Source organism: Pogona vitticeps, chromosome 3, assembly GCF_051106095.1.
Source record: "Pogona vitticeps strain Pit_001003342236 chromosome 3, PviZW2.1, whole genome shotgun sequence".
NCBI classification, from domain to species: domain Eukaryota; kingdom Metazoa; phylum Chordata; class Lepidosauria; order Squamata; family Agamidae; genus Pogona; species Pogona vitticeps.
This window is the reverse complement of record NC_135785.1, coordinates 83,622,230-83,647,644: the sequence shown is the minus strand read 5'-3', so window position 1 is coordinate 83,647,644 and position 25,415 is coordinate 83,622,230. Positions and strand designations below refer to the sequence as shown.

The 25,415-nt window shown below is 41.3% G+C and overlaps 1 protein-coding gene across 4 annotated transcripts in view; it reads left to right on the top strand.

The window, feature by feature from the left end:
• The first annotated feature begins 420 nt into the window (after positions 1 to 420).
• Positions 421 to 25,415, top strand: part of HECTD2 (HECT domain E3 ubiquitin protein ligase 2) — a 73,262-nt gene continuing 48,267 nt past the window's right edge. For 3 of the 4 annotated variants that reach the window (XR_013543973.1, XM_072995299.2, XM_078391332.1), the window contains exons 1-5: positions 421 to 934; positions 15,505 to 15,634; positions 19,578 to 19,755; positions 23,942 to 24,044; positions 24,311 to 24,400. Coding sequence is in view for 3 of the 4 variants with exons in the window: in XM_072995299.2 (XP_072851400.2) it covers positions 554 to 934; positions 15,505 to 15,634; positions 19,578 to 19,755; positions 23,942 to 24,044; positions 24,311 to 24,400 (882 nt within the window). In the remaining variant the exon portion in view is untranslated. The remainder of the gene's footprint in view (positions 935 to 15,504; positions 15,635 to 19,577; positions 19,756 to 23,941; positions 24,045 to 24,310; positions 24,401 to 25,415) is intronic. The other variant, XM_072995300.2, reaches the window with a different exon arrangement.

Here is a 25,415-nt window from a genome sequence, read left to right as displayed (position 1 = left end):
CGGCGAAGGCGAAGAAGAAGGAGGGCGCGCCAGCGAAGGGCACGGCCGCCTCCGCCTCGGCGGATTTCGGAGGCGGCGGCCGGGCGAGGTCGTGGCTGCCCTTCCCGAGTCTGGGAGGAGGAGGCGGAGGGTGCGTGGGTGAAGCGAAGCGCCTGCCTGGCATCTCCCTCCCAGGGCTTGGCGGTGGGGGTTCAGGAAAGGTCGCGAAGGAGGGAGGCTAGGAAAGGAGCCCCGTGTGTGGTGAAGGTGGTGCTGAGGGTCACCCTCTGAAGCGGGGTAGTTTGCAGGCAGGCGGCTGAAGGGAGCGGCTTTTCCGCCGCTGCGGGTTGGGAAACGCGCGAATGATTACGGCGGAGTTTCGGGGAGAGTTGTGGCTGTGGGCTGCGAGCGCCTCTGAGGTGGCTTGAGGTAATTGCCGAAGGAGGAGGAGGAGGGGGGCGCGCCTCCTTTAGGGGCGGGGAGAAAGGAAGCGTGGAGAAGGGGCAGAGGGATGGCAGGCAGCCCCAGCGCCGGGTGACAGGCAGCCGGCGGGCGCCGTCAGAAAGGGCCCAGGATGTCCTCCTCGCCAAGCCCGCAGCCCTCGGCGGCCACCTCGGATCGCCTCCTGCCCGCGGCCGGCGGCGGCGGCGAGCGCCTCTTCTTGCCTGAGGGCGGAATGAGCGAGGAGGAGAGGCTGGGTCTCCCTTCCGCGGAGGCGGTGGGATCAGAGCGGGAAAAGGGGGCGGCGGAGGCGGCGGCGGCGGCGGATGCAGAGGAGGAGAAGGAGGAAGAAGAGGAGGAGGAGGAGGAGGTGCGGCAGAAAAAGGAGGAGGAAGAGGGGAAAGAGGAGGCGGAGGAGGGAGAGACTCTGAAGGCAAAAGGAGGAGGAAAGGAAGTGGAGGAAGAGACCGAAAAATTGCCTCCCCAGCTGACGGACCCGAGCACAGCTTCTAGGGTATGTACCAGCGCCTGCTGCTTGAACTGAAAGCTTCGTGGATGCTTTGTTAAGTCCATATGAGGACACGGGATGGACGGTTTGCCCTTTTTAAAAAAAATCTGTTAAAAAGAAGCTACGACTCTGAGTCTCCCTCCCCCCCCCCGCAACAACTGCACTATAAAATTACAGTGGTGACTTACTAAAGTACTTAACATTTCCTAAATGCTCTACGTCCAGTGCAAGATAGTATTCCATCAAGATAGGACTCAAAAGGATAAAAAAAGAGGGAGGGGAGAAGAACATAAGTACTGTAGGAGAGCAGGGCTTAGCCAATGGTTTCCCTGTTGCCATGATGTTCTTTCTAGAAAGCAAAGGGATACTGCCTGAGAGTGACCTTTAGACTCAAGAGGGACCTTTGGGCTCATGGGCAATGGATGGACAAGTCTAGAATGGTCTGCTTCTTTAACTTTCCTTCCCTGGCTGATGGATGGAGCCTGGTCCATCTGCACCTTACAGTAATATTCATGTGTGTGCTTTTTCTTGTTGTTTTGCGTGTTATATATACTGTACATGAAGTGGCTTCCACTGAAATAATAGCTCCCATGATGTATCGCCTAGAGATAACATATATACAGTATTTATTGGAACTAAGGAAGGCCATACACACATACAAAGCCATGTTCCCGAAACAACAAAAACTAGCAGATGGTACTGGTTACTTATGCCTGGTCTTCCAAACTGTTTTCTTCTTTAGACTTGAATCCTAATAGGATATAAGTTTTTACTTAAAAAAAAACAACTTTTTGTTTTAAGTTATATTGCTGTTAGAAAAACAAAATAATAGCAACTGTTATATGAAAGCACTCATACCTGTGTATAAAATATATAATCTAACACTCAGTTCAGTTCTTAAGCTTTAGAAATAAATGTCAGGAAGAATTTTATTGAGATTTTTGGAAAAAGTGGGTTTCCAAGTGATGTAACCAGGTAGTTTTAGACACTGACTCATTTCCGTTCCTAACCACACAGTATTTCCCACTTCCAAAGATAAACATATGTGGCATAACTTGATCCTGTGTTTATTTATTCAGAAACATATCCAACTGTGTTCAGCATTGTTATTCCAAAGCAAATGTTGCTGTAACGACATGTAATTATATTATGTGATTAATTCAGAAATCAGTTCATCATAGTCTGCATTGATCCCTCATAAATAAATCAGTTTCCTTCTCAGCTTTCTTTTTTAACAGAAGAGAGCAAAGGGCTATGCAAAACAGGGAGGCATTGTCTCTTGGAAATACTGCTGAGCGTTTGTGTTACTGAGCTGTCTGATTGTGTGCTTTCCTGCTGGAGGAGATGTTCTTAACATTAAAAAAACAACAACACAAAACAGCAGGTGATGTCTTCAGAGTCTTTCTTCTTGACATCCTGATTTTGAAGGTAGATGTTGTTTGGTTTTGTTTGAAGATTGTAAAGCACTGAGACATATCTTTCCCCATGCCACAAAATGAAATGGAGTCAAGAAAAGCTTCGCCACTTCATTCAGCTAAATCCTGAGTGATTACAATTTAAATTTGTCATTGGGGACAGCATAATTGTTACGGGACTCAAGGTGCTATAGTCTGTCCATTGTCCAATGTTTGAAAAAAGATGTCCACAGATGGAATGGGATGTACAGAAGAGTATGCTGAAAGAGCATCAGTGTGTATGTATCTAAATAGCCCTTCCTTTGTGCAACAGACAATTATTTTTCATACCTCCCAGTTGTTTCAAATCAGCAGAAATATCAAGATTATCATCTGATAATTCTGGGTGAATTATTGCCCTGAAAAAATGTTTATACTTGTGCAGTAGAAACCCAGATAGCTAGTTGTGCTGTTTTTGGAATGCCAAACAAGCATACTGAAACTTTTTGGAAAATCTAATGTACTGTTTTGCTCCTTTAAGGAGTGTTTAAAATGCTGATTAGTTCTGACAGATTATTTCTCATAGCTGAAGTTTCAAGACAGCATAAAGACGGTTTCAGGATATGTGATTTAGTTCTCAGTAAATAAGCATACCCTGTTTCCCTGAAAACAAGACCTAACCTGAAAATAAGCCCTAGTATGATTTTTCAGAATGCTAGTAATATAAGCCCTACCCCAAAAATAAGCCCCAATTAAGTGAAACCCTGCCCTCCACCATTGTGCAGCATTGAGCAGCAATCAGGAGATGACATGACTGTAAAATAAAACATTCCCTGAAAATAAGCCCTAATGTGTTTTTTGGAGCAAAAAGACCCTGTCTTATTTTTGGGGAAACACGGTATATTTCTGAGTAAATGGGGTAAAAGCAAATTGGAGGGAAAGAGAAGTACTGTAACATGTTGCCAACCCTTCCTCTTCAAATGAATTATATACTAGCCTTCTTATATAATTCATTTGGAGAGGAAGCAATAAGGGAACAGTCCATTTTTAATACATCAGTGAGGCAGACTGCCTAGAGTTTTCTCAGCAGAACCTCTGCTTTGAGCTGAGGCTTCAATTTTAAAGTACATTTTTCTTGCTTCCAGACCATAGTTCAGTGATGGTTTTGCTGAGAGAATAGCACCCTCTGCCTGCTGTAGGATCAGCTGGAGAATGAATGGGAATCCAGAATGCTTTGTTTGGAGATCAGCATTTCTCACAAGACCTGTCACTTATGTTCTAGGCATTAATGGTGCATTTAATGGCTTGGGAAAGGTCATAAAACCATTGTTAGAGAAGGAAGGATTTTGCAGAACACAGTCAGTGTAAATGTACTGTGAATAAAAACCAGGGGAGTAGGAAATCATCATCTTTAGAACTGCAGAGCAGGAAGAGACCCTATGGGGAAGAGATCCTGTCAAGGAGGCAGAGTGGGGAATCAAACTCCCAACTTCTGGCTCTGCAGTCAGATATCTGACCACTGAGCTATCCAGCAATCCAATAATCAAGGGGAGCATTCATTCCCACTTTGAGATTCCTGAGGTGATTTTTATTTTGAACTAGTACTTATTTCAACAAGTCATCAATGTTTAAATTATTTATTTGTATTTAGAATGTGTTAATACATAGTGTATAGCTTTCTTCATCATTTAATAGTAACTTTCCAGCCACAGCCTTTCTCTCAGTTTAATAACTCAGGTGACTGAATATTTTTGCAGAATGATTGTTTTTCAAAGTTAACAGATAATGACAAGCTAATTCCTACTCAGCTTTCTGGTTATCCATAGATTCCAATTAAATAAAAGAATGTATAACTGTGGAACATCCCTTATCACTTTCTAGCCTACGCCATTGTTCTTAAGCCAGTGGTTCCCAACCTCAGGTCACTCAGGTGTTCTTGGACTGCAACTCCCAGAAGCCTTCACCACTAGCTGTACAGGCCAGGGTTTCTGGGAGTTGCAGTCCAAGAACACCTGGGTGACCTGAGGTTGGGAACCACTGCTCTAACCCAATTAAATGAATTAAATGTAGGGTTGTCAGACGTCAGGCAAAAGGAGGACCCGTTCTCCTTTTTAGCCTAATGTCCTCCAACAGGCAGGTAAAGATAAAAACCTTTAATGTCAAGCTTTTGTGTCTTTTATGTTATAATTTTGGGTGGGAGGGGGAGAGGTGGAAGAAGCCCCCTCCCCCATATTTCCCTGCCCCCACCCGTCTGCCCACCCCCCCCCATTACCTGCTGCTGGTGCTGGAGCGCAGCCCTTGCCATGCCTGCCCAGCCCACGTCACGTAGAGCCCAGAAAGGCAGCGCAAGCGGAGCACCACCTGTCAAGCCAGGCAGGAGCAAGCAGCGCCCGAGCACGTTGATGGGAAAGCGGGTGCCCGGACTGCATGTGTTCAAAGTCCCTTTCAGGGACTCCAACTCCCACATTCCCCAGCCTTGAACTTATGACTCTCAGGAGAGGGGAGGCTGCCTCATTCAGTTTTGCCTGGCACCGCTTTCCCCCTGCCTGCGCCGGAGCCTTGTTTTGGAATCCAGATTAGCAAGGTTGCCTATGAGCCTATGCAGAGAGCGAGCAGCTGAGGGATCCCGCAGCTGAGCCAGGGTGGGTTCAGGTACAATTGGCTGTTTAAATAATGTGGGGTGTTTTTTTTTTGGTATTTTGGGAAAAAAAGCCTCCATTGAATTTATTTTTATTTTTTAACATGACTGTTTCTTGGTCGGTTCACTAGGAGACATTTATTGTCAGCTATTGTAGTAAAATTGTATTGGTTGAGGGTTTAATCCAGAACTATTCAAATGAAACATTCAGTATGTCCTCCCTTGTCCTCTTTTTTGTCTTTGTATGTCCTCCTTTTGGTACCCATGTATCTGGCAACCCCAATTAAATAGCATGTGTTCCAGATATTATTGTACATTAACCTCATTATACTATATTACACCTGGAAAATGAATTATGTGCCCCTTCATTAATTAATGATAGTTCTAACTTACAGCAACCTTTCTCAGGGTTTTCTAGGTATACTCAGAAGTGGGTTACAGCCCCTCCTTCTTATGGGTCTCTGAGGCTACTCAGCTTTCCTTAGACTGGCTCATCCACCCGAGGCACAGTAGAGAATTAAACTCCCAACCCGCATGCTCCATATCCATCCAGCAACAGGTACCTCAAGCTAGAGAGAAAAATAAAACATTATTCACTTGGTCTATGAATTTACAGCATTCAGAACCTAAATTTAGGATGCAGAAAAAAGAAGGAAATATATATAGCGAAATGCTGGGAACATTACTGCAGAAAGAGGGGTTGCCTTGCTGTTGTGTGCCACTTGTTTGTATTTAAAAGGCTGCATGAACATGTTCCCACACTTGGGTAGTACAGTGAGAGGAGTGCTCAGCGTGTAAAAATGTATTTTAATGGACTAAAATGAAGTTTCTTAAAATTAGAACAGGACATGAAGCAGAGGCGTTTGCTGACTGTTTCACAAGCAGTGACGTTCAAGCAGCTTCAGTCTGTGCAGCACATATAATCACAACAGATACACTAACTAATGGAACAAAATCTGGTCTTACATTGGCAAAATTTATCGCTGGGGATATGCGGTTCGGTGTCCCTGCAGTAGATACCCTAGACTGGGAAAAGCATGGAGATCTTTGGAACAATTGAGTGGAAGTGTGCATTTATATGATGTAAGTGTTCAAAGTGATGACACTGAAGAAGACCATTTCCCTAAGATTTTAGTGGGTCAGTAATTTCACATAAAAGAAATTTTCCGTTTTTCATATGCTAGGGCCCTCTGCTAGATAACAATAGGGAGTTCCTATTGCTTGACTTTAGGTTTTTCTTCTACTAAAGAAAACTTCAGTTTGTCGCCTGGAAGGAAAAAAGCAGCAAAGAGTGAAACTGATCAGTTATTCATGATTGATTTTATTTATACGATCAACAGATCAGATATGAATAACACAGAACAACTGCATAAGAATAAACAGTATCAATACAACTGTAATATACATTATGTGGGACAGACTCTTAGGGAGACAGATTCCATAGATAGTTGTTAGAAGCATAACCTCACCTCCAATACTGTATATACATACATATGCATGCGTACATACATACATGCATATATCTAGAGCATGGGTCGGGGAACAGGGGTAAATTACCCCAAATGGGGTAAAAGTGAAAATCCTGGGGGTAATGAGCTGGCAGCCCAAGCTTTAATTGTAAACCACCTCGCTCTGTTACTTTCTTCCTTGCAGCAGGGCACTTCTAAATGCTCCATTCTCTTAGAGATCGGAGAGATAAGCCTAATTGGTTGCAGCTGGGGATTAGCCCCTGGCAATCAGCCAATCCGGGGCTTCTGAATGACTGCTTCCTCCAGAAGTGACTGCAAAGAAGCAGCAGGGAAAGGAGCAAGCAAGGGAAGGAGGGAAGAAAGAAAGGTGTGAGAGACTGAGGACTTCATCAAGCTTATTTAAATGTACAAAATGGATGGTGTGTGTGTGTGTGTGTGTGTGTGTGAGTGTGAGTGTGTGTGTGTGTGTGAGAGAGAGAGAGAGAGAGTACTCAGAACAGTAAAAGAAAAACTGAATTAAGGCGGGGGGGGAGGGTGGCTTTTTAAGGTGCTGTCTAGGTTTATCATTGCTTTCCTCCCAAGAGGCAGGCATCTTTGAATTTTGTGGCTGCTGTCTCCATCTGCAATGATGATGGAGCCCAAGAAAGTAAAATATGTCACTGCCTCCATCTCTTCCCCTTCTATTTGCCAGGAGGTGATGGGACCAGTGGCCATGATCTTCCTTTTTTTGATGTTGAGCTTCAGACCATTTTTTGCACTCTCCTCTTTCACCCTCATTAAGAGGTTCTTTAATTCCTCCTCACTTTCTGCCATGCTTTTGCATAGTCAATGAAGCAGAAGTAGATGTTTTTCTGGAACTCTCTGGCTTTCTCCATAATCCAGCGCATGTTAGCAATTTGGTCTCTAGTTCCTCTGCCCCTTCAGAATCCAGCTTGTACTTGTGGGAGTTCTCGGTCCATGTACTGCTGAAGCCTGCCTTGTAGGATTTTGAGCATAACCTTGCTAGTGTGTGAAATGAGTGTAATTGTATGGTAGTTAGAACATTCTTTGGCACTGCCCTTCTTTGGGACTGGGATGTAGACTAATCTTTTCCAATCCTCTGACCACTGCTGAGTTTTCCATTGATGATGATTAAAAAAGCACACTGGTCCTTTGATATTGGGCTGTGGCACCAGGGTGGGTGACATGACCTTTAGCCTGGTTTGTTCCTTTTTGCACACCACACATGGAATGATTAAAGTGGTAGGGAAACACACACACCCAATTCTGCGTTGGCTGTCTCTAGCAAGCATGTCATTGCTAGCACCACTCTGGCAGCCACTAATGATCCTCTGCAAGCTAGCAAAAATTTAATGCAACTTACTAGGCACATTGGACACCTTACTACTCCCTATACCACATCATGGCTGGAGTGCAATGTGTTCCAGCAAAAATAGTGCACATCTTTATCAAATTTGGTGCATCCTGCTAGTTTGGTACACAGCCTGTGTAGATTCAATAATATTTTTAATTCAAATAATGTATGATTTCCTTCCTTTCAAATCAAGGGGGTAATGTCGGCGTATATAATTTTTTTGCGGGGTAAAAGATAAAAAAGTTCCCTGACCCCTGATCTAGAGGGTTAAGGCACCATTTCTCGCCTGCAGACTAGTACTGTTGCACAGAAGCTGGCCACTTTAATCGTTACTGATGGACATTGGTCTGCCAGCAGATATCTGTATAGTACTGTGGGATGCTTTGCAAAATTGGATGAATAAAAGTATCATGGAAACCAGTGTAAAAGGAGCAATACAACAACACATTCAACTAATCCTGAATATCTTTTTCTTCCAAACAAATAATTTTTGTTATTTCACGTTATTTATTTTATTGTATTTTATTATGTCTCCAGTTGTATTTTATGCTATTTTGTTTTGCACTTTTATAATTTATTGATGTTGTTATGTATTGTGATTCTTTTGGTTTTACTGTTTAGTTGTTGTAAACTGCCCACAGTGGCCTTGGCTGCCGGATGAGCGGTATAGAAATCAAATAAATAAATAAATAAGTAAAAAATTTAATTTTGAAATCTTTAGCCTGTAACATTCAAATAAAGACAAGAGAAGACATTGATACTCGTTTGCAGGAATGATGGCTCTTCATGATTTGTTTAGCAAAGCCCTTTCCTTAAATCAGATTGTGGTTAGAAACCAGTCTTCCATAAATTCAGTGTTGCCCTTACAAGAAGTTAGTATGAAAGCCAAGTACATCAAAAGTATATGCATGACAAGATGTATGTTAAAGCTATAATATATTCGCAAGTTTCATGAGAAATGTGACATTTTAAATATGTGGTCATTCTTAAATTCTGAGGCTAAAGAGTATAAGAAACCGATGGTTGGTTCCACAGCACAGTGGTTTCCATTTAATCCAGGGAGCCTGTGATTTCATTCCACATTTTTTTAAAATCCAGAAACTCTTAACTCCACATCCACTATTGTAAGATTCATAGTACAGTGGTGCCTCGCATAACGAGCGCCCCGTTTAACGAAAAAATCGCATAGCGATGGCTTTTTTGCCATCGCTTTTGCGATCGCACTACGATCTTGCCTATGGGGAAAAATCGCTTTGCGATTTTTCCCCATAGGCACCATTTTCCCCCAGCTGAGCGGCGGGAGCTTTGAAGCCCCGCTACTCAGCTGGGGAAAAATGTCGGCAGTGGGCTGCGGCCTCGGAAGTACTCCGAAGCCACCGTCCCCTGCCGACAATTCCCTTCCGAGCTCTCAAAGAGCCCCCTCCGATATTGGAGAAAGCCCTTTGAGAGCGTGGAAGGCTCTCAGCGGAGGTGGGGGAAGGGTACGGGGGTGTCGAAGGCTTCCAGGCCTTTGCCTGGAAGCCTTCCGGACACCCCCCCACCCTGTACCCGCCGCCGGCAGCCTCCCCGCACCGCCTACCCCGTCCGTTTTCGGACGCCTGGAAGTCCGAGAACGGCCGGGCTAGGCAGCGCAAGGAAGCTTTAAGCAGCGGGGACAGGGTGGGGGGTGGATCGGGAAGCTTGAAGCCTACCCGCGCCGCTTACCCAGGCCGTTCTCGGACTTCCGGAAGTCCAAGAACGGCCTGGGTAAGCGGCGCGGGTAGGCTTCAAGCTTCCTGATCCCCCCCACCCTGTCTCCGATGCTGGTAGCCTCCCCGCGCCGCCTACCCAGGCCGTTCTCGGACACCTAGGTGTCCGAGAACGGCCTGGGTAGGCGGCGTGGGGAGGCTTTAAGTGGTAGGGACAGGGTGGGAGGATCGGGAAGCTTGAAGCCTACCCGTGCCGCTTACCCAGGCCGTTCTCGGACTTCCAGAAGTCCGAGAACGGCCTGGGTAAGCGGCGCGGGTAGGCTTCAAGCTTCCCGATCCCCCTCCACCCTGTCTCCGATGCCGGTAGCCTCCCCACGCCGCCTACCCAGGCCGTTCTCAGACGCCTGGAAGTCCGAGAACGGCTGGGGAAAGCGACACGGGGAGGCTTCAAGCGGCGGCTGCAGGGTGGGGGGTGTCCGCACCCAGCCTCCCCCACGGCTTGGATCCAAGCCTTGGGGGGAGGCTGGCAGGGTGGTGGGATTGGGTAACCGGCGGCGGGTGGGATCCAAGCCCGGGATGCCTGAAAGGCATTCCAATCCCACCACCCTCCCCCCGCGGCTTGGATCCGAGCTGCGGCGGCTACCCCAGCCATGGCCGGACTCTAGGGAGTCCAGCCATGGCTGAGGTAGCCGCCGTGGGTCAGATCCAAGCCGCGGGGGGAGGGAGAAAACCGGATAATCCATTCCAATTGGAACAGATTAACCAGTTTTCAATGCATTCCTATGGGAAACGGTGCTTCACATAACGATGTTTTCACATAACGGTTTTTTTTCGGAACCAATTAACATTGTTATGCGAGGCACCACTGTAGTTTGAAACAAGACAGAAACTAGCACTGTGCTTTCATCTGAAGTGTGTATTTTTTTTAAAAAAATATTTCATTAAAAGTTGGAAGTCTCTGCATTTGAAACTGGTTATCTTATTTTCTAAGCAGTCAGACAAGTATCTGTAATGTAGGGAAAGCCAGTCTGTTTATTTTAGTAGAAGGAAAATAAACTATTCTCACATATTAAAATTCGTTATCTGAATGGCTTGAATGGAGCTGACAAAAGAGGAAGTTAAAAATATGTGTTAAAATTATAAATGTGCTACCGCAAAGCATAGTTACTTCATTGTGTCTACAGAGAAGAACAGATGGAGAGACAGGAACACAATGATATTTTAGTAACAAACGTCAGTGATTATAAAACATTTTAAATCAAAAAAGGAAAGGGAAGCTATTGGACTGGACTTGATTTACTGCAAAGAGCTTTTCTTTAGGTTGCAAGGCAGTGGTACCTGTGAGAGTGTGTTAAGCTAGCTTCTGTAGGTGAGATCCACCCACACCACTGCCATTGTGGAAAACAACACAGTCATAAAGTTTCCTACATCAATGCATGGAAAGAAGATAAGCTTCCACTGATTTCAGTTGTATGCACATGTGCTTGTATACATGCACATCTCAGCATTCTCTCCAGCTCTTAAGAGGCTGCTCTTTCCAGCATGGAAAGAGCGGCCACAATCCTCTTGTGGATTTATGCCAATGTAAGTGTAATGGAGTGAATCACAGTGGTAGATTGTTGCTAATTTAAAAATTACTGTTTGATTTCCTAGTCATGAGCCAGGTTCTGTGACTGGCACACAACTAGGCATGCAAGTGGCAATTTGTTAGTTAGTGGCAATTCGCCATCATAATTTGTCCCATGACACACATGCTGTCATAAATCTCCAAAAGATTCTGGCCAGTTTTCTTTATATGGATTTCTAAAGAAGTGAGTGATGAGATTTCTCTCTACCCCACCCCCATAATTCTAATTTAAAAAAAATTCTTGCTCTCACCTGTGAGAAAATAGCACTCTATATGACATCAGGAGAGGGAATATGGTGATGAGGGGTCAGGTCACCTGTAGGGGCCCACTTAAAGCCCACCTTAAAGCCTTGTGGGTTGTGGCGAAACAGCATGTGGGCTATATTTTTTCCAACTCTTTTGTTGCAGCTGTATGTTGTTCCAAGTGTATGTAGGTTGTTAGTCAGTAAGCAGTGTCTACACAGGTGCAAGTGATCAGCTGTGTGAACATGGCCCAGTGCATAAAATTCTCACTGGACTAGAAAAAGCAACTGTAAATTCCGTGAAAAAGCTGCATGTAACCAGACCCTGTCTATGAGTTTGGATCACTTGATATTTTCATTGCTGTCTAAAAGCTGCTCATATAGGTGAGCTGGTCCTATGTGATTGGGGCAATATCTAAAGCCTACTTTCCATAGGAATTTGTGGTAATTATCTTAACAGAGTGAAGCGCACTAGTAAGGTAAAGTTATGGCCATGAATTGGGAATAATCACTTAGGATACTCACAGTAAGGAAAAAGAAAAACATACTTTTGCCAAAAAATCATTCAGGATAAAACCTAGAGTTCTGTACAGAAGAAATTACTTCTAAGTGTGCATGTGTGTTAACCACCAACATGAAGATACCCACACAGGCATCCCTCCATTGCAGATGAAGGGGAGCAAAGAAGCAAACTGTTGCCCCGAGGAGAAGGGTGATCTGAGTAGGCAAAGAACAATGACAGTGGTCAAGATGGTAGGCTGGCTACCTAACAGTCTATCACCCTGTAGCGAAATGTCAAAAAGTGATGTCATTTCTGCCTGTCCATCACAGGAACTCAAAGGGGAGGAGCCAAGGATAGAGCAGGAGGGGCGGAGCCAGAAAGATAGTTAGGGAGTTGGAGAGACAGTTAGGCAGTGAGAGTTAGAGAGAGTTAGGGACTGTTGAAGATATGGAATGAGAGTTAGGGTTTAGGAGAACGAAGGAGAGGGTTAGTGAATTGAGCTGAGAATGTTAGGAGAGGAAATTGAGAAGTTTAAACCATATTGAACAAGCAGGAATGAAAATATAAACACTACAATAGAGATATTGATTGAAAGCATACAGCAGTTTGGAATCATCATCATCATCATCATCATCATCATCATCATCATCATCATCATCATAATGATTTATTGTCATTGTAAGTATATACACAGTATACCCATACAACGAAATTCACAATAAAAGTGATTGATTACATGATCCAATATGTATTAACACCTGAAACAGTTCATATGTGATTTACCTTTTTATTTGTTTGATAATAAAAGAATACTTAATTAAACCTCTGCTTCCTAAGTTGTATAACCCTTAGTGTTGGCAGCACCTGTGTGGGACATAAATTGGTATTAGGAGAATACCTGGTGGCAGCGTGAAAGGGTGTGTTCCTTTATGGGGCCCAAATAAATAGGGGCAACAAAGGGTAGATTGCCACACACCCCTACAGTTTATTTTAAAGGCAACATTACCCAACTTATTTTTAACACTTTCAGAGACATCTGAACATTGGTTTTGAAAGGCAGCATCCATGTCTATAAGACTGGGTCGATACCATGTTTCCCTGAAAATAAGACAGGGTCTGATATTAATTTTTGCTCCCAAAATACATTAGGGCTTATTTTCAGGGGATTGTGCTTTTTTTTTCATGTACAACAATCTATGTTTATTCAAATACAGTTAAGTCATCTTCCTCTGGATGCTGCATAATGGTGGAGGGTGGGATTTCTCTTAATTGAGGCTTATTTTTGGGGTAGGGCTTATATTACGAGCATCCTGAAAAATCATACTGGGGTTTATTTTCAAGTTAGGTCTTATTTTCAAGGAAATAGGGTAAGTACTGTAAATGAGTTAGATATGTGGCTGCAGAATCCGAGGTTGGAAGTTCAATTCCCCACTGTGCCTCTTAGGAGGCAAGCTACAGAGTCCTAGGGTATACACAGAAGAAAGGAATGGTAAAACCACTTCTGAAAACTCTATACCTAGAAAACTCTGGAAAGGGTCACTGTAGGTTCAGATTGCCTTGACAGCACACAGTTAATAAATATGTATCTGTAAAGTCCTCCATAGTTCTCCTTTTCCCCCACTCCAGGTGGATTTGATTTAAATCATGATTTAATTTTTTTAAAAATAAGAGTTTTTGATGATTTAAATTTTAAAATTCTGTTTTTTAAACTTTAATTGTGATTTAAATAAATTTGATTTTTAAAAAATCATTGATTTTTATCCACTCTGCCTCTCCCACCTGTCCATTCCAGTTCAGCCATGCTATTTGTAGAAAAATTTAAATAGCTTTTAAATTATTTAAAATGTATTGTTATTCTAAAGCTGCCTATCCCAAACTTGGGCTTACCATCTTGTTTAGTCCATAAACTCTGAATTAAGAGTACAGGACACTCATTTGGGAATCGCTACCATTTTTGAGAACTAATATCTTTTGAATTTTCAAGGCAGCTAAATTTTTATACTAAAGCAATCCTTATGTGGTTATGAGAATTTAGTCTGCAAGATTTAAGTGGCACTTAATTTTAATGAAATCAAATCAGTGGGCGTTATACTATAATATCTGAAAAGAAAGTAGATCAGTTTTATTTCCTAAGCTATTTTTAGTGGCTTGTAATATTGTTGCATATCTCACGCAAGGATTTTTCTTCCAAGGAACTGTTTCTTTCCTCCACCTCTGAAGAGTTACCTGGATTATCTGTATTACATCCCATTTAATCATATATCATCATTATAGTAATCATTATACTGATCACACACACATTTTCGTACTGAAAATAACTATTTTCCTCTGGTTTTTATGCCAAAATATGTTCAAACAGAGGCTATCAAAATGATTTTTACAGAACTGCATTCTATTTTCATCTGCTGTTTCACTTTTTATTCATTACTCAAAGAATGTGTAACTTGGAAAACAAACACCTGAAAAATTGATATGAAAACATAGCTTTGATATAGAGTAGAATGTTTATAGCTACAGCATACTGTAGAAAGAGAGTATATATCCTTGTGACATGCCACTTGCGTGTCTCCAGATTATTTCACTAACCTAAGGCCCACACCACATTCCCTTTTATGCTGCCACCAGTTGATCTCTGTCAACAATATTTTACTTAAATAATTAGACAAAAAATTGAGGGTCGTTTTATACATGGCAGTGTGAAGCCACAGGGTAAAGCAGCCGTGGGAGGGCTTCAGGATCAAAGGGGTGTGAGCGTGCCGCCTTTTCATGGCTGCGTTACTGTGGTAGGTAAAGCAGCCGTGAAAGGGCGGCAGGATCGTACCCCTTTGATCCTGAAGCAGCCATGAAAAGGCTTCAGGACCAAAGGGGTGTAATTGTGCAAATTTTCAAATTTGCTAATTTGGGGGTTAGAAAAGGGGGAGTCATCTTATAAACAGAAAAATACAGTACTTAGAAAGATTGAGGTCCATACTCTGTACATTTTAACAAAACAGGTTGGATGCAGTTCACATAAAAAGGTTCCTAAAAAACTTTAAAATATTCAGTAGATTCGTACTAACTTATTTCACATTTAACTCTTTCTAAGTTCCATACTCTCAACTGCCTCCCTTAACTCCTGACTCTCTGGCTCCGCCTCCCCACAGCTCCCATTGGTGCATGCAAATAACCTCGTACATGAGCAAAGGCAGGGTGATTTCTACAGTCCTGGACAAAATATAACAGGGGTCCAAAAAAATTATCGAGAGTGTCCAAGCTTAGAGTGTGGATTGTGGATACTTCTTTATCTTGTGTCACTTATGATGAATAGATTACTTCTGATGGTGTACCAACATTTGATTGTAGCCTTCCATATGGGGAGTTCTTCAGATCTAGGGATGGTTCTCAAGACTGTCACAAGTTTTTTGGCAGATCTAGCCTACATTTTTTCTTGAAAGAAGGGTCCTCTCACCCCATCCTTCTGGCTGTCTGAGAACTTTCTAATATACAGATATATCTGTAGCCTGCTGAATTCTAGTGAAAGCTCTCAGTTTTATTGATACAGTAGTTTCTTATATCTAAATGAATTGACTGTTTTTCAGCAAAAGTGATGTTCCTTGAATTGGAATCTCTGCGGTCCTAAGTGTCCATATTTGTTTTGTATTTCCACCCACCCTAATTTGCAGGGATTGGAGGGAGGATCCAAAAATTATATATCTCCTTTCAGCAATTTCATTTCAACTATCAGCCAGAGGAAAGAAGATACTGGTAATGAAAATCCATCTACACAGTTTGTTATTGAAGATATTAAAAATGGTAAGAACAAAGGTCATTTTAAAGAGGTACTTGGTATATTATTGTTAGTAGCTGTTTTTCTTGTTTGTGTTATGACATGCTTTGGGTGCCTACTAGCAGAACTGTTGCTGTGTAATCTGCTTCATAATCATAATAAATTACACAGCACAAACTAGCATTTTAACAAATGCAAATTACAATGGCTGAATTAATAGTTATGAGCTTTGACTTCGATGGTCCAGTTTGCACATGTTGCCATTGTAGTAATCAATGGCAAAAATCATGCTCTTCCATTGGAAGATTGTTCTGCTTTCTCAAATAGAAGATTACTCTTCTCTGACCACTAGAGAGAACTGCAGTTGCAGAACATGATACTGTATAGTTTGAGTGTCTATGAAGGCCTCTTTATTGTAAGTGTTTGAGAAGAGTAGGAGTTAAGTCTACCATTACAGCAAAGAAGAATTAAATGAATAAAGAAGCAGACAAGAAAGAGCAAGCAAGGCTTTAGAACTCGATAATAAAAATATTTTAGTTTTTAAAAATATTTGTATAGTACATTACAAATTTTCCCTAGTTTTTATTCTCTCTTTAAAAAGGGGTGTGTGTGAAGTTGGTGAGTACTCTACATATAGGAGCTGTACTACAAGATACAAGTTAATTCATAGCTGCATTTTGGTTTCAACTTTGCCATTCTCCCAACATCCAAGTACAAGCTGTCTCTTTTGGAAAATGCTGTGCTTCTTTCTTGAAACTCACTATTGTGTTCAGTGATCACCGATCACAATCTGTGCCCAAAAGGAACATTCAATGAAGTACTGAACTTGGTATTCCTTGCAGACAGGAAAACACCTTGATCCTATAGATATGAATAATTACAACAGGAGACATTTGAACTAAAGTTCACACCAATATAGTTTTGTCATCATATTGAGCTCAGCACTCTTAGTGTGTGAACTCAATAATTTTGTCACTATCCAGTAGTGGAGAGCTGGTTGGTCAATATAGCTGGATGTGTATGGAATCAAATGTATTTTCAGGATCAGCATATTTTGTCTCTTTTCATCCATACTGTTTTACATTTTCCAGCTATATTGTGCTATGTAACAGTTTCTGCAGTATCACCATGGTAGCCCCCCGAATCCAAATGTTATGTTTGAAGAATAGCATCTTTTCAGTGATTGTGTTGGCCACTGAAGAAAAACTGCAGTTCCACACCCATTTCTTATAATTAAAACCTTCTCCTCTCTCCAGAATCATTCTATTTATCCCATTTTTCATTTACACTCTTGCCTCTCGCACTCTGGTTAAGTGATTTTTACATAATGTGTAACCAAGCAACATTCCAAAAACAGTTACCAGGACTGCAGGTTGGAACTGAAGCAAGATTTTAGTTATTTTTATAGTGACTTTATTTCAGGATAAAAACAATACATACTGGTAGAATATTGGCAGTACCCGAGCTACCCTGGTACAGTTAATAAAACTTTGTTGTAAACTTCTTTTAGTACAGTACTGCTTTTTACCTCAATTGTTAAGTGTCATGGAAGGAAGGAAGGAGAGCAAATAATAGTTCATATGGATAGCTCAGTGGTTTAGGTATATGGCTGTGGAGCCAGAGGTTGGGAATTTAGCTCTCCACAGTGCTGAATTCCCAATTCCCTCCTTCACAGGGGCTGGACTTGATGATTCACAGGGTCCCTTCCAACTCTGCAGCTGTAAGATACCACTATCACTGTTGTTGTTGTTGTTGGCACTGGTGTTAAGTATCTGTTTCAAAACATCTTATTTGTTAGAGACATGCACTGACTTCATTAAAAATGTCCAAATGAGAAGAAACAGGAATATTTATACATTATTAGAGAAGATCCAGAGCATATATGGTAAATAATTGTGTAGTCAGATCTGATGGTATTTCCACACTCTGTTTATTAATGTAATTTATTAATGTAATTAATGTAATTTATTAATTCCATACCTTCTTTAACTGTATTATCCTACTGATATTAATGGAATGTTTATACTTATCACAAATTCCAGTTTAAACTGGAGTAGTAGAAGACACACCTTTCCATTTCCAATTTTGGGAGTCAAAATGAGAACAGTAACATTACAATGGGAAGTTATAATGGAGATGTACAGTATACTGTATATGTGTTCTTGTGCTTATTTTTATAACACAGAGATTTGAATGATACTGTGTGCATGTGGCTATAATTTGGTCTTACAGAAATGTGTTTGCTTTAACTTTGTGACTGGTCCAGTTGCAGTGCTAAACTGTAGTTTGGTGTATGAAAATAAGGGCTTAGTGAGACAACACTGGAACATGGAACCTGAAACTCAGTTCCCACTTAATAAACAAGTAATACTGGAATATAATTAGTTGTAATGCTGCAGCATTGAGTTAGAATTAGCTATCCTTCCTCTTCCCATGCAAACAAAAGCAGCTTCATTGCAATCTCTAAGGCCTCATCTACACTGGCTGTTTCGGAGCAGACTGGTGTGGTCTAAATAGGGTCACTTGAGATGCTGTGAAGATGCACCAAAAAAAAAAAAAAAGCTCAGAAAAGTGCAGGTGAGGTGCTCTGGGGATGGATTGGTTCAATTTAGTGATTATGTCATCTGATCAGTGGAAAAAAGAGTGAACCAACCTTTCTCCACAGCACACCAGGCAGCTGGACAGATGCCCGTCTGATCAGGCTCTTTGTTAACGGCTGTGTTAGGACATAACAGCAAGCCAGGAAATCCAACTTAATAAATATGATATGAGCATCCAGCCTGTTTGCTTCTCTCTTCACTTTAGGTGGTAATTAAGCCAAGCAGACATAGCTTACCACGATACCAAAAGAAAATTTACATTTTTATTATAACCATGTAGGCTAGAACTTGCACCTTGACAAGAAATACTGGCTTAGCTTACACGAATGATGTGTCTTCTGGCTTAGCAGAGGATATGCCTCTTCCCCAAATTTCAGGGTGGGGCATCTCCACCTCTGGTCAAGAGCTACTTCTGATCTTAGGCTCTCTTCTACCCTTCCTTCCTGTCAAGGTTGTGAAGAAAACAGAATCTTTTACTTATGATATTAAACAATACACCTCATCCAAATTTCCCTTAAACAAGAGTTAGTAAGAGCAAGTAAGGATTAATTTGTAGTTTCAGATCTGGCTTCTTTTGAAATTACAAATGAGCTGCAGTTTCCAAAGTTTGCACCTCAGGGGGAGTTCGGTTCATTTAAAGCCGGGATTGGATATAAAATGGACATATGGGGAGCATGCAAACTCAAGGCTCATCACTGATTATTCATGTAAATCTGTGAGCCCCAGTTCCCAAATGAGGGGAAATCATCCAGAAATAAGAAGGGATGTGGAAGGGCTTGATTTGAATCTCCAGTAACATCAGGCAGATGTGCATAACAAGCTCAAACAGGAGCAAACAGACCGTAAGAAAGAAGAAAAACAACAACCAAGAGAATAATTTTTGGAGATGGATGAGAAATAGGACTTTGCTATATTCATATACAGTAACGGTTTCCTTCTCTCCAGAGTTCAAAACAGGGCAGAGGGAGGAGTCAAATCATAAATAGTATTTTCACTGTCATTCTAATAAGGCTTTTAGAATATGACGTGAAATAAATATAAATACCAACTAAAAAATAACATACATATTTTAAAAGTCCCCTTACAAATATAAATGTAATTTATCGAATTTCTTTTTAGCTTATTAAAGTCACAATGACCACTACACTAATTCCATTAATTTCCAATCTTTGCTCTAGATTTAAGTATTGTGGTTGTTGTTTTGTTGTTGTTGTTTATTTATCCTTCACAGTATATTTGAGTTCTATGATTAACTGAAAATGCCTCAATTTATTCCAGTAATATTTGTGTTTAGGTATGCATGTTTAGGTAGTTGCATTTCTTAGACTGACTGCTGATTTGATTGAGGACTGTAGGATTATTTTTGTAGTTACAGTTTACGAGTTTAAAACATTTAATTCTGAATCAGCAAAAGAGCTTCCATCTCTTGGCCATGATGTTAGACAAAAGCAGCGCACATCTGTGGATGTACTTCCTGCAGAAATGAAGGTTTCTGTCCCTCCAGAAACTCCTCTTCCCATCCAAACAAAAACTGTGAATGACTTCCGGTAAGCAACATTTTTATATGTGAGTTTGTATCACTAGCTTAGAGTTGTCAGTATATTATCTTTTTTGTATAGTTACATACTCAATTCCTACTTACTTGAGATTAATAGTACAGTTGTTGCAGAAGTTGCTATGAGCTCCTGCTGCTAGATCAGCTGTGCCTGTGGCATTAGAATCTAATAGGAGCCTGTGCTCCTATTAGGTTCTGAGCCGCTGCTGATGTAACAGGAGGTGGAGCTTCCATTGCAGCTCACCTTCTGCTTGTTGCTCATCTATCCCACCACAATACATGTAATGAGCTCATTTCAAAGCTATCCTCCAACAACCTACTGCATAACAAGTACCCCCCCCCAATCCTTAGGAGAATGGTCTTCAACTAAACCAATCCCTGGTGTCAAAAAGTTTGGGGACCACTGCTTTAAATGACTTCAAGTCTCCTAGGCCAGATGGACTACATTCAGGGATGTTACAGGAACTTGCAGTTATAGTCTCAGAACTTCCATCTTTGATAACTCCTGGAGAACAGGTGAGGCCTCTGAAGACTGGAGGCAAGCAAATGTCATCCCCATCTTCAAACAGAGTTAAAAAGAAGATCTGGGAAACTCCTGACCTGTCCGCTTAATATACGATACCAGGAAAAGTTCAAGAACAGATAATCAAACAGTCGATCTGTGAGAACTCCATGATTTCTAAGACAATGCATAGGTTTCTCCAAAGCTTGTCATACCAGAATATTGGGGCAATAGTATTTAACAGCAAGGCTTTTGACAAAGTTCCTGTCCATATTCTTATGGCCAAAACTACAGTGGTGCCCCGCATAACGAGGGCCCCGTATAACAACGAATCCGCATAGCGATTAGGTTTTTGCGATTGCAGAAGGGATCGCATTGCGATGTTTTAGATGGCTAAAAATCACTTTGCCATGATCGGTAAGCATTTCGCTTACTGATTATCGCATAACGATGTTTTAAAAATAGATGATCGGCGGTTCCAAAATGGCCGCCGGGTAAACAAAATGGCCGCCCGCAGTGTTTTCGCGCCCTTTCCTCACCAGGCAGCGAAAATGGCAGCCGGATGGAGGATTTCCGCATAGCGGTGAGGTTTTTGCCCATAGGAACGCATTAAACGTGTTTTAATGCATTCCTATGGGGTTTTTTTCCCCGCATAACGACGAATCCGGATAGCGATGATTTTTTCGGAACAGATTATCGTTGCTATGCGGGGCACCACTGTACTGTTAAGTGGATTTCTAGCTCGCAGATGGGCTGTACTGAAAGAGTGCTCACCAATGGTTCCTTGTCATCCTGGAAAGAAATGCCAAGTAGGATCATAAAGACCATACCAAAAAGGGGGTGAGGCTGTGTCCATACAAGTAAAACAAGACCCCAAAATCTGCTAATTAGGCAATACTTTTCTTAGGATCTACTATTAGGATTAACACAATATACCCAGCCATAGCTCTGTAGAACTATTCATCAGGCTAGATAGTTTGAAAATTGGAGATGGGGAACGGAAAGAAAAAATATATGGGAGTCCATGTGCATGGATAAGTATTTCAAGCTATGCACTCAAACAAAATCTCAGGTTGGAAAATACGAGGTTCTTTTCAAGAGGCTTCTCCCAATTAACCCACTTGAGTTCTTCTACTGGATGAAAAATAAAAAGGGAGGGGAAGCTTGTTAATATTGGAGGGGGGAACAATCATAGTGAAGGCTGGCCATTCTGGGGTTAACAAATAAGCATTTTATTATTATTGTATCTCACTTCATACACCGCTTTTATTCCCATTGCTTCTTCCACAACGCAGCAATTGTATTTAGTTTCAATACAACTTAATTATTGTAACGTCTTGCACACGCATACTTGTGTAACTTTATGTATCTTTTATCCATACATATGTATCTGAATGTATCTGTATCCGAATGGATCTGTATTAGAAACTGCTTTTACCGTAGACTGACCCTGACTTGGATCTCTTCTCCTGACTCTTGCCACAATCACACCAGGGTGCTAACTTTACAGATACATCCTTGCATATCAAAACACATAGTGCTTTACAGACACATCCTTGCATATCAAAACACATAGTGCGTTACAAACACACCCTTGCATATCAAAACACATAGTGCCTCAATGGCCTTCCATCTGCTAGCTGAGAGATATCGCCCCAAGGAACAGAACACAATACTTTCACTTCCCAAAACAACAGGCCTGCTCAGAGGGCAATTAAGGAGATAATTGGCACCCTTGGTATGCGTAGGGAGGAAGCTAAGGCACTTCCATTTTGACACCAAGGGAAAAGTTGTTACTTGAAGGCCATATACAATGCAACAATAAACAAAACGACAGAGATAACGAATATCTGGGTACTGTCAAGTCAGACACATAGTCGCCATCTGAGTAATTTATAACCTTAAGGCCAAGGGGGCATGCGTATCATATGCACATTCAGGTATAGCCAATAAGTCAGACCCACAGAACATTTAGGGCCAATGGGCATAGAGATCCAAAGTTTCGGGTTCAGGACACCAATCAGAATCTAACTGTTTATGGCCCTTTGTGTGTATCCCTATAAAACATCTATGCACCCGTGCTTCGGGGCTCTTCTCTGCTTTTAAGAGATTGGGCCCTAGCTGTGTAATTTAATAAATAATTGGCATCCTATACAGCTGGTTGTCTCGTGTCTTAGTCTGCTGCCTCTGCCGGAGAATCGACCCGATTTTCAGGGTTAACAATACTATCTCTAAGACAGGGAAAAAACTGCTAGATTGTTGTTGCTGCGGTGGCTTTTTTCTCAGCATTCTGGATTCTTCTGCCACTAAGACTTCAAGAACTGCTACTGCATCCAGCAAAAAGCAGAGTCAGACAATGGGATCTGAGAAACATGTGCTCAGCTGTCTAAAACAAACAAAGCTCAGTGGTTTAGGCATCTAGGTGCAGAACCAGAGGTTGGGAGTTCCAATTCTCCACTGTGCCTCCTTGACAAGGGCTGACTCGATGATCCATAGAGTCCCTTCCAGCTCTGCAGTTCAGAGATGATGATGATGATGATGATGATGATGAAAAAGTAAGCAAGCCAGAGAAACCAGTTAGGGGAATCTTCATATCAGTATATATCTCACTCCCTTCCCTTAGGGTATCTCCAGCATCTTTCTATTTCATTCTCTCTCTCTTTTGTTCTCTGTCTCTCTGGCTCAAATATTTGGTGTTAGCCAGAGAACTGGAGTAGCTGAGCTCAAAATTGTTAGAGCTCTGGTTTCTGACAAAGTGTCTTCAGGACCATTTCTTGCTAGTGAACCAGCACAACTCCAAAGTAAAGCAGCCACCTAATTAGCTAGGTGGCTTTAATCTTGCCACCTTCGTTCTGTTTCAAGTCACTCATGGGGGGGGGAGCAAATAGTTACCTTAAAAGGAAATAGCTAGTAGTAGCTAGTCAGGCAAATAAGTGTCTGCCCCTATCACAGCAATCCATGCTGCTGTTTCCAGGAGACAGTCTGCATTCCAGGAGACAGTCTGCATATGCCAGCCATAGACATCATAAGACAGGCTAGTAGAGATGCCAGCCCCGTGGTTTTTGAGCAGTCAGGATTCAGGAGGCGGAGTAATTAGAAAAAGATGGGAATGAGGACAGTGTCCAATTCTATATGGTTGAATACATCTCCAAAATCTAGTGGTTGTGGGAGAACTTTGATCTGCTGGTCAGGAATGACTTTGAGAGAATGGTACCCCATTACTTTAGCACACCAACCATGCTGTGGTGCTCTGCAGGGCACATACTCAGCAAATATATGTTTGCACAATGTCAAAGTAACAAGCTCTTTTTCTGCATCACCACCATTCCTTCTCTGCCACATACAGAAACCTCTGCATAAAATACAATTGTACGTGTGGCACAAACTACAGTAATTTGTAAAAGGATGAAAATAATATACTTAAAAGTAAAAAAATTTTAAAAACAGATCAGCTTACCAAAAAAGAATGATTGGAACAATTGACATGTTAAACCTTCAAGTTCCTGAGTAAACTGTCTCATGTACACAAGCATTTTGCTGTGTTAATGGAAAAGTTTTAAGTGTGGGATGCCACTTAGTATTTTCTGTTTCTAAGTTTCTAAACATATTCAAATCTGTTTGGACAAGCTTTTCTAGTAGCCATATAATGGTCATGTTTTTTTTGCTTTCTGTTTAGGGAAGATATGGAAAAAGCTAAGCTGTCAGGAGACTGGAAGGCAGTGTATGAATTTTACTCAAGAACATTTAATTCTTTTCAAGATGTCAATACTACATTTAAGGTAAAACCACTCTCTCAGAATGTGTATATAACATTCTGTTTGTTTCTAACTTTGGGTGAAACATTAACTAGCAATAAAGCAAATATGTGCTTTGTATAATAGGAGCAAACAGAAAGTAAAAAAAAGATATAAAGAAAAGAGCACACTTTTAATGAGGCATGTGTATCTCAAACACATGTTTTTTATTTTTAAAATTCATTAGTTTTTGTACTGGGATGTGCAACAATGTTACATCATTTTCTTTAATGTATTACCTCAATTTGCAGAAATACACAGATGCTTCTTTCAATTCCATTGAAGACTGTGGAGTGGATTTTGAATTTGTGAATGTAGTATATGACACCTTACCAAGTGCTGTAAGTAAAATGATAGTGTGTTTTTGTACACATATTTTATTTTAAAAGTTGCTATCTATATTATACAGCTACAACAGTGTAATATTATCAATTGGTAGTCCAAATATCTTCTATTCAGTAATTGCAGATTATGGACAATGATTGGTTGTTGTGGGTTTTTCGGGCTCTTTGGCCGTGTTCTGAAGGTTGTTCTTCCTAATGTTTTGCCAGTCTCTGTGGCCGGCATCTTCAGAGGACATGGCCAAAGAGTCCAAAAAACCCACAACTATTAGATCCCAGCCGTGAAAGCCTTCGCGAATACATATGGACAATGAGTTGGGATCACAGTACACTAGACACATCAAGATCAATGGGTCAGTATTGTCATGACTAACTGAAGACTTGCTGAGGAAAGAAGCATGTCTACTTCAGTTCATGTTAATATATAGCTTAAACATTTGTGAAAGTATATTATATTAGCACTGGAATTTTAAGAATATATGTTTGAACAGTTGACATTTAAGAACATGTGAGACATTTAAAGACTTACAGTCATTTCACTCGGTGAGTAAAGCAGCTGAAGATAGAGGAGGGGTCATCTTCACCTGCCAAAGAAAGAATGTCAGTTAATTGTTCAGGAAAAGGAGGGTCATGCAAACTACCTAGCATGTTAAGCCAACAAGCACTTCCTTCCTTTCAGGTGATCATGAATTAATTTGCATCTTGAATTGCTAACAGCTCCAACCGTTTCCTCTTTCTGGCAGTCTTCCTTATTCTGTTCTCTATTTCTTTATAGTAGGGGGCTGTAGAAAGGTCTTTGTGGGTTGTGATAAAAAAAATTACCTAAGTATATGAGAAAAAAATCTTGCTTACTATAATTACTATTAGCATTTTATTCCTAGCCTCTGTAAAAGAATGTGTCAGGTGGTTTATTTATTTATTTATTTATTTATTTATTTATTTATTTATTTGATTTTTACCCCGCCCCTCTAGACCATGTCTACTCGGGGCGGCTTACAAAATAAAACAAAACAGT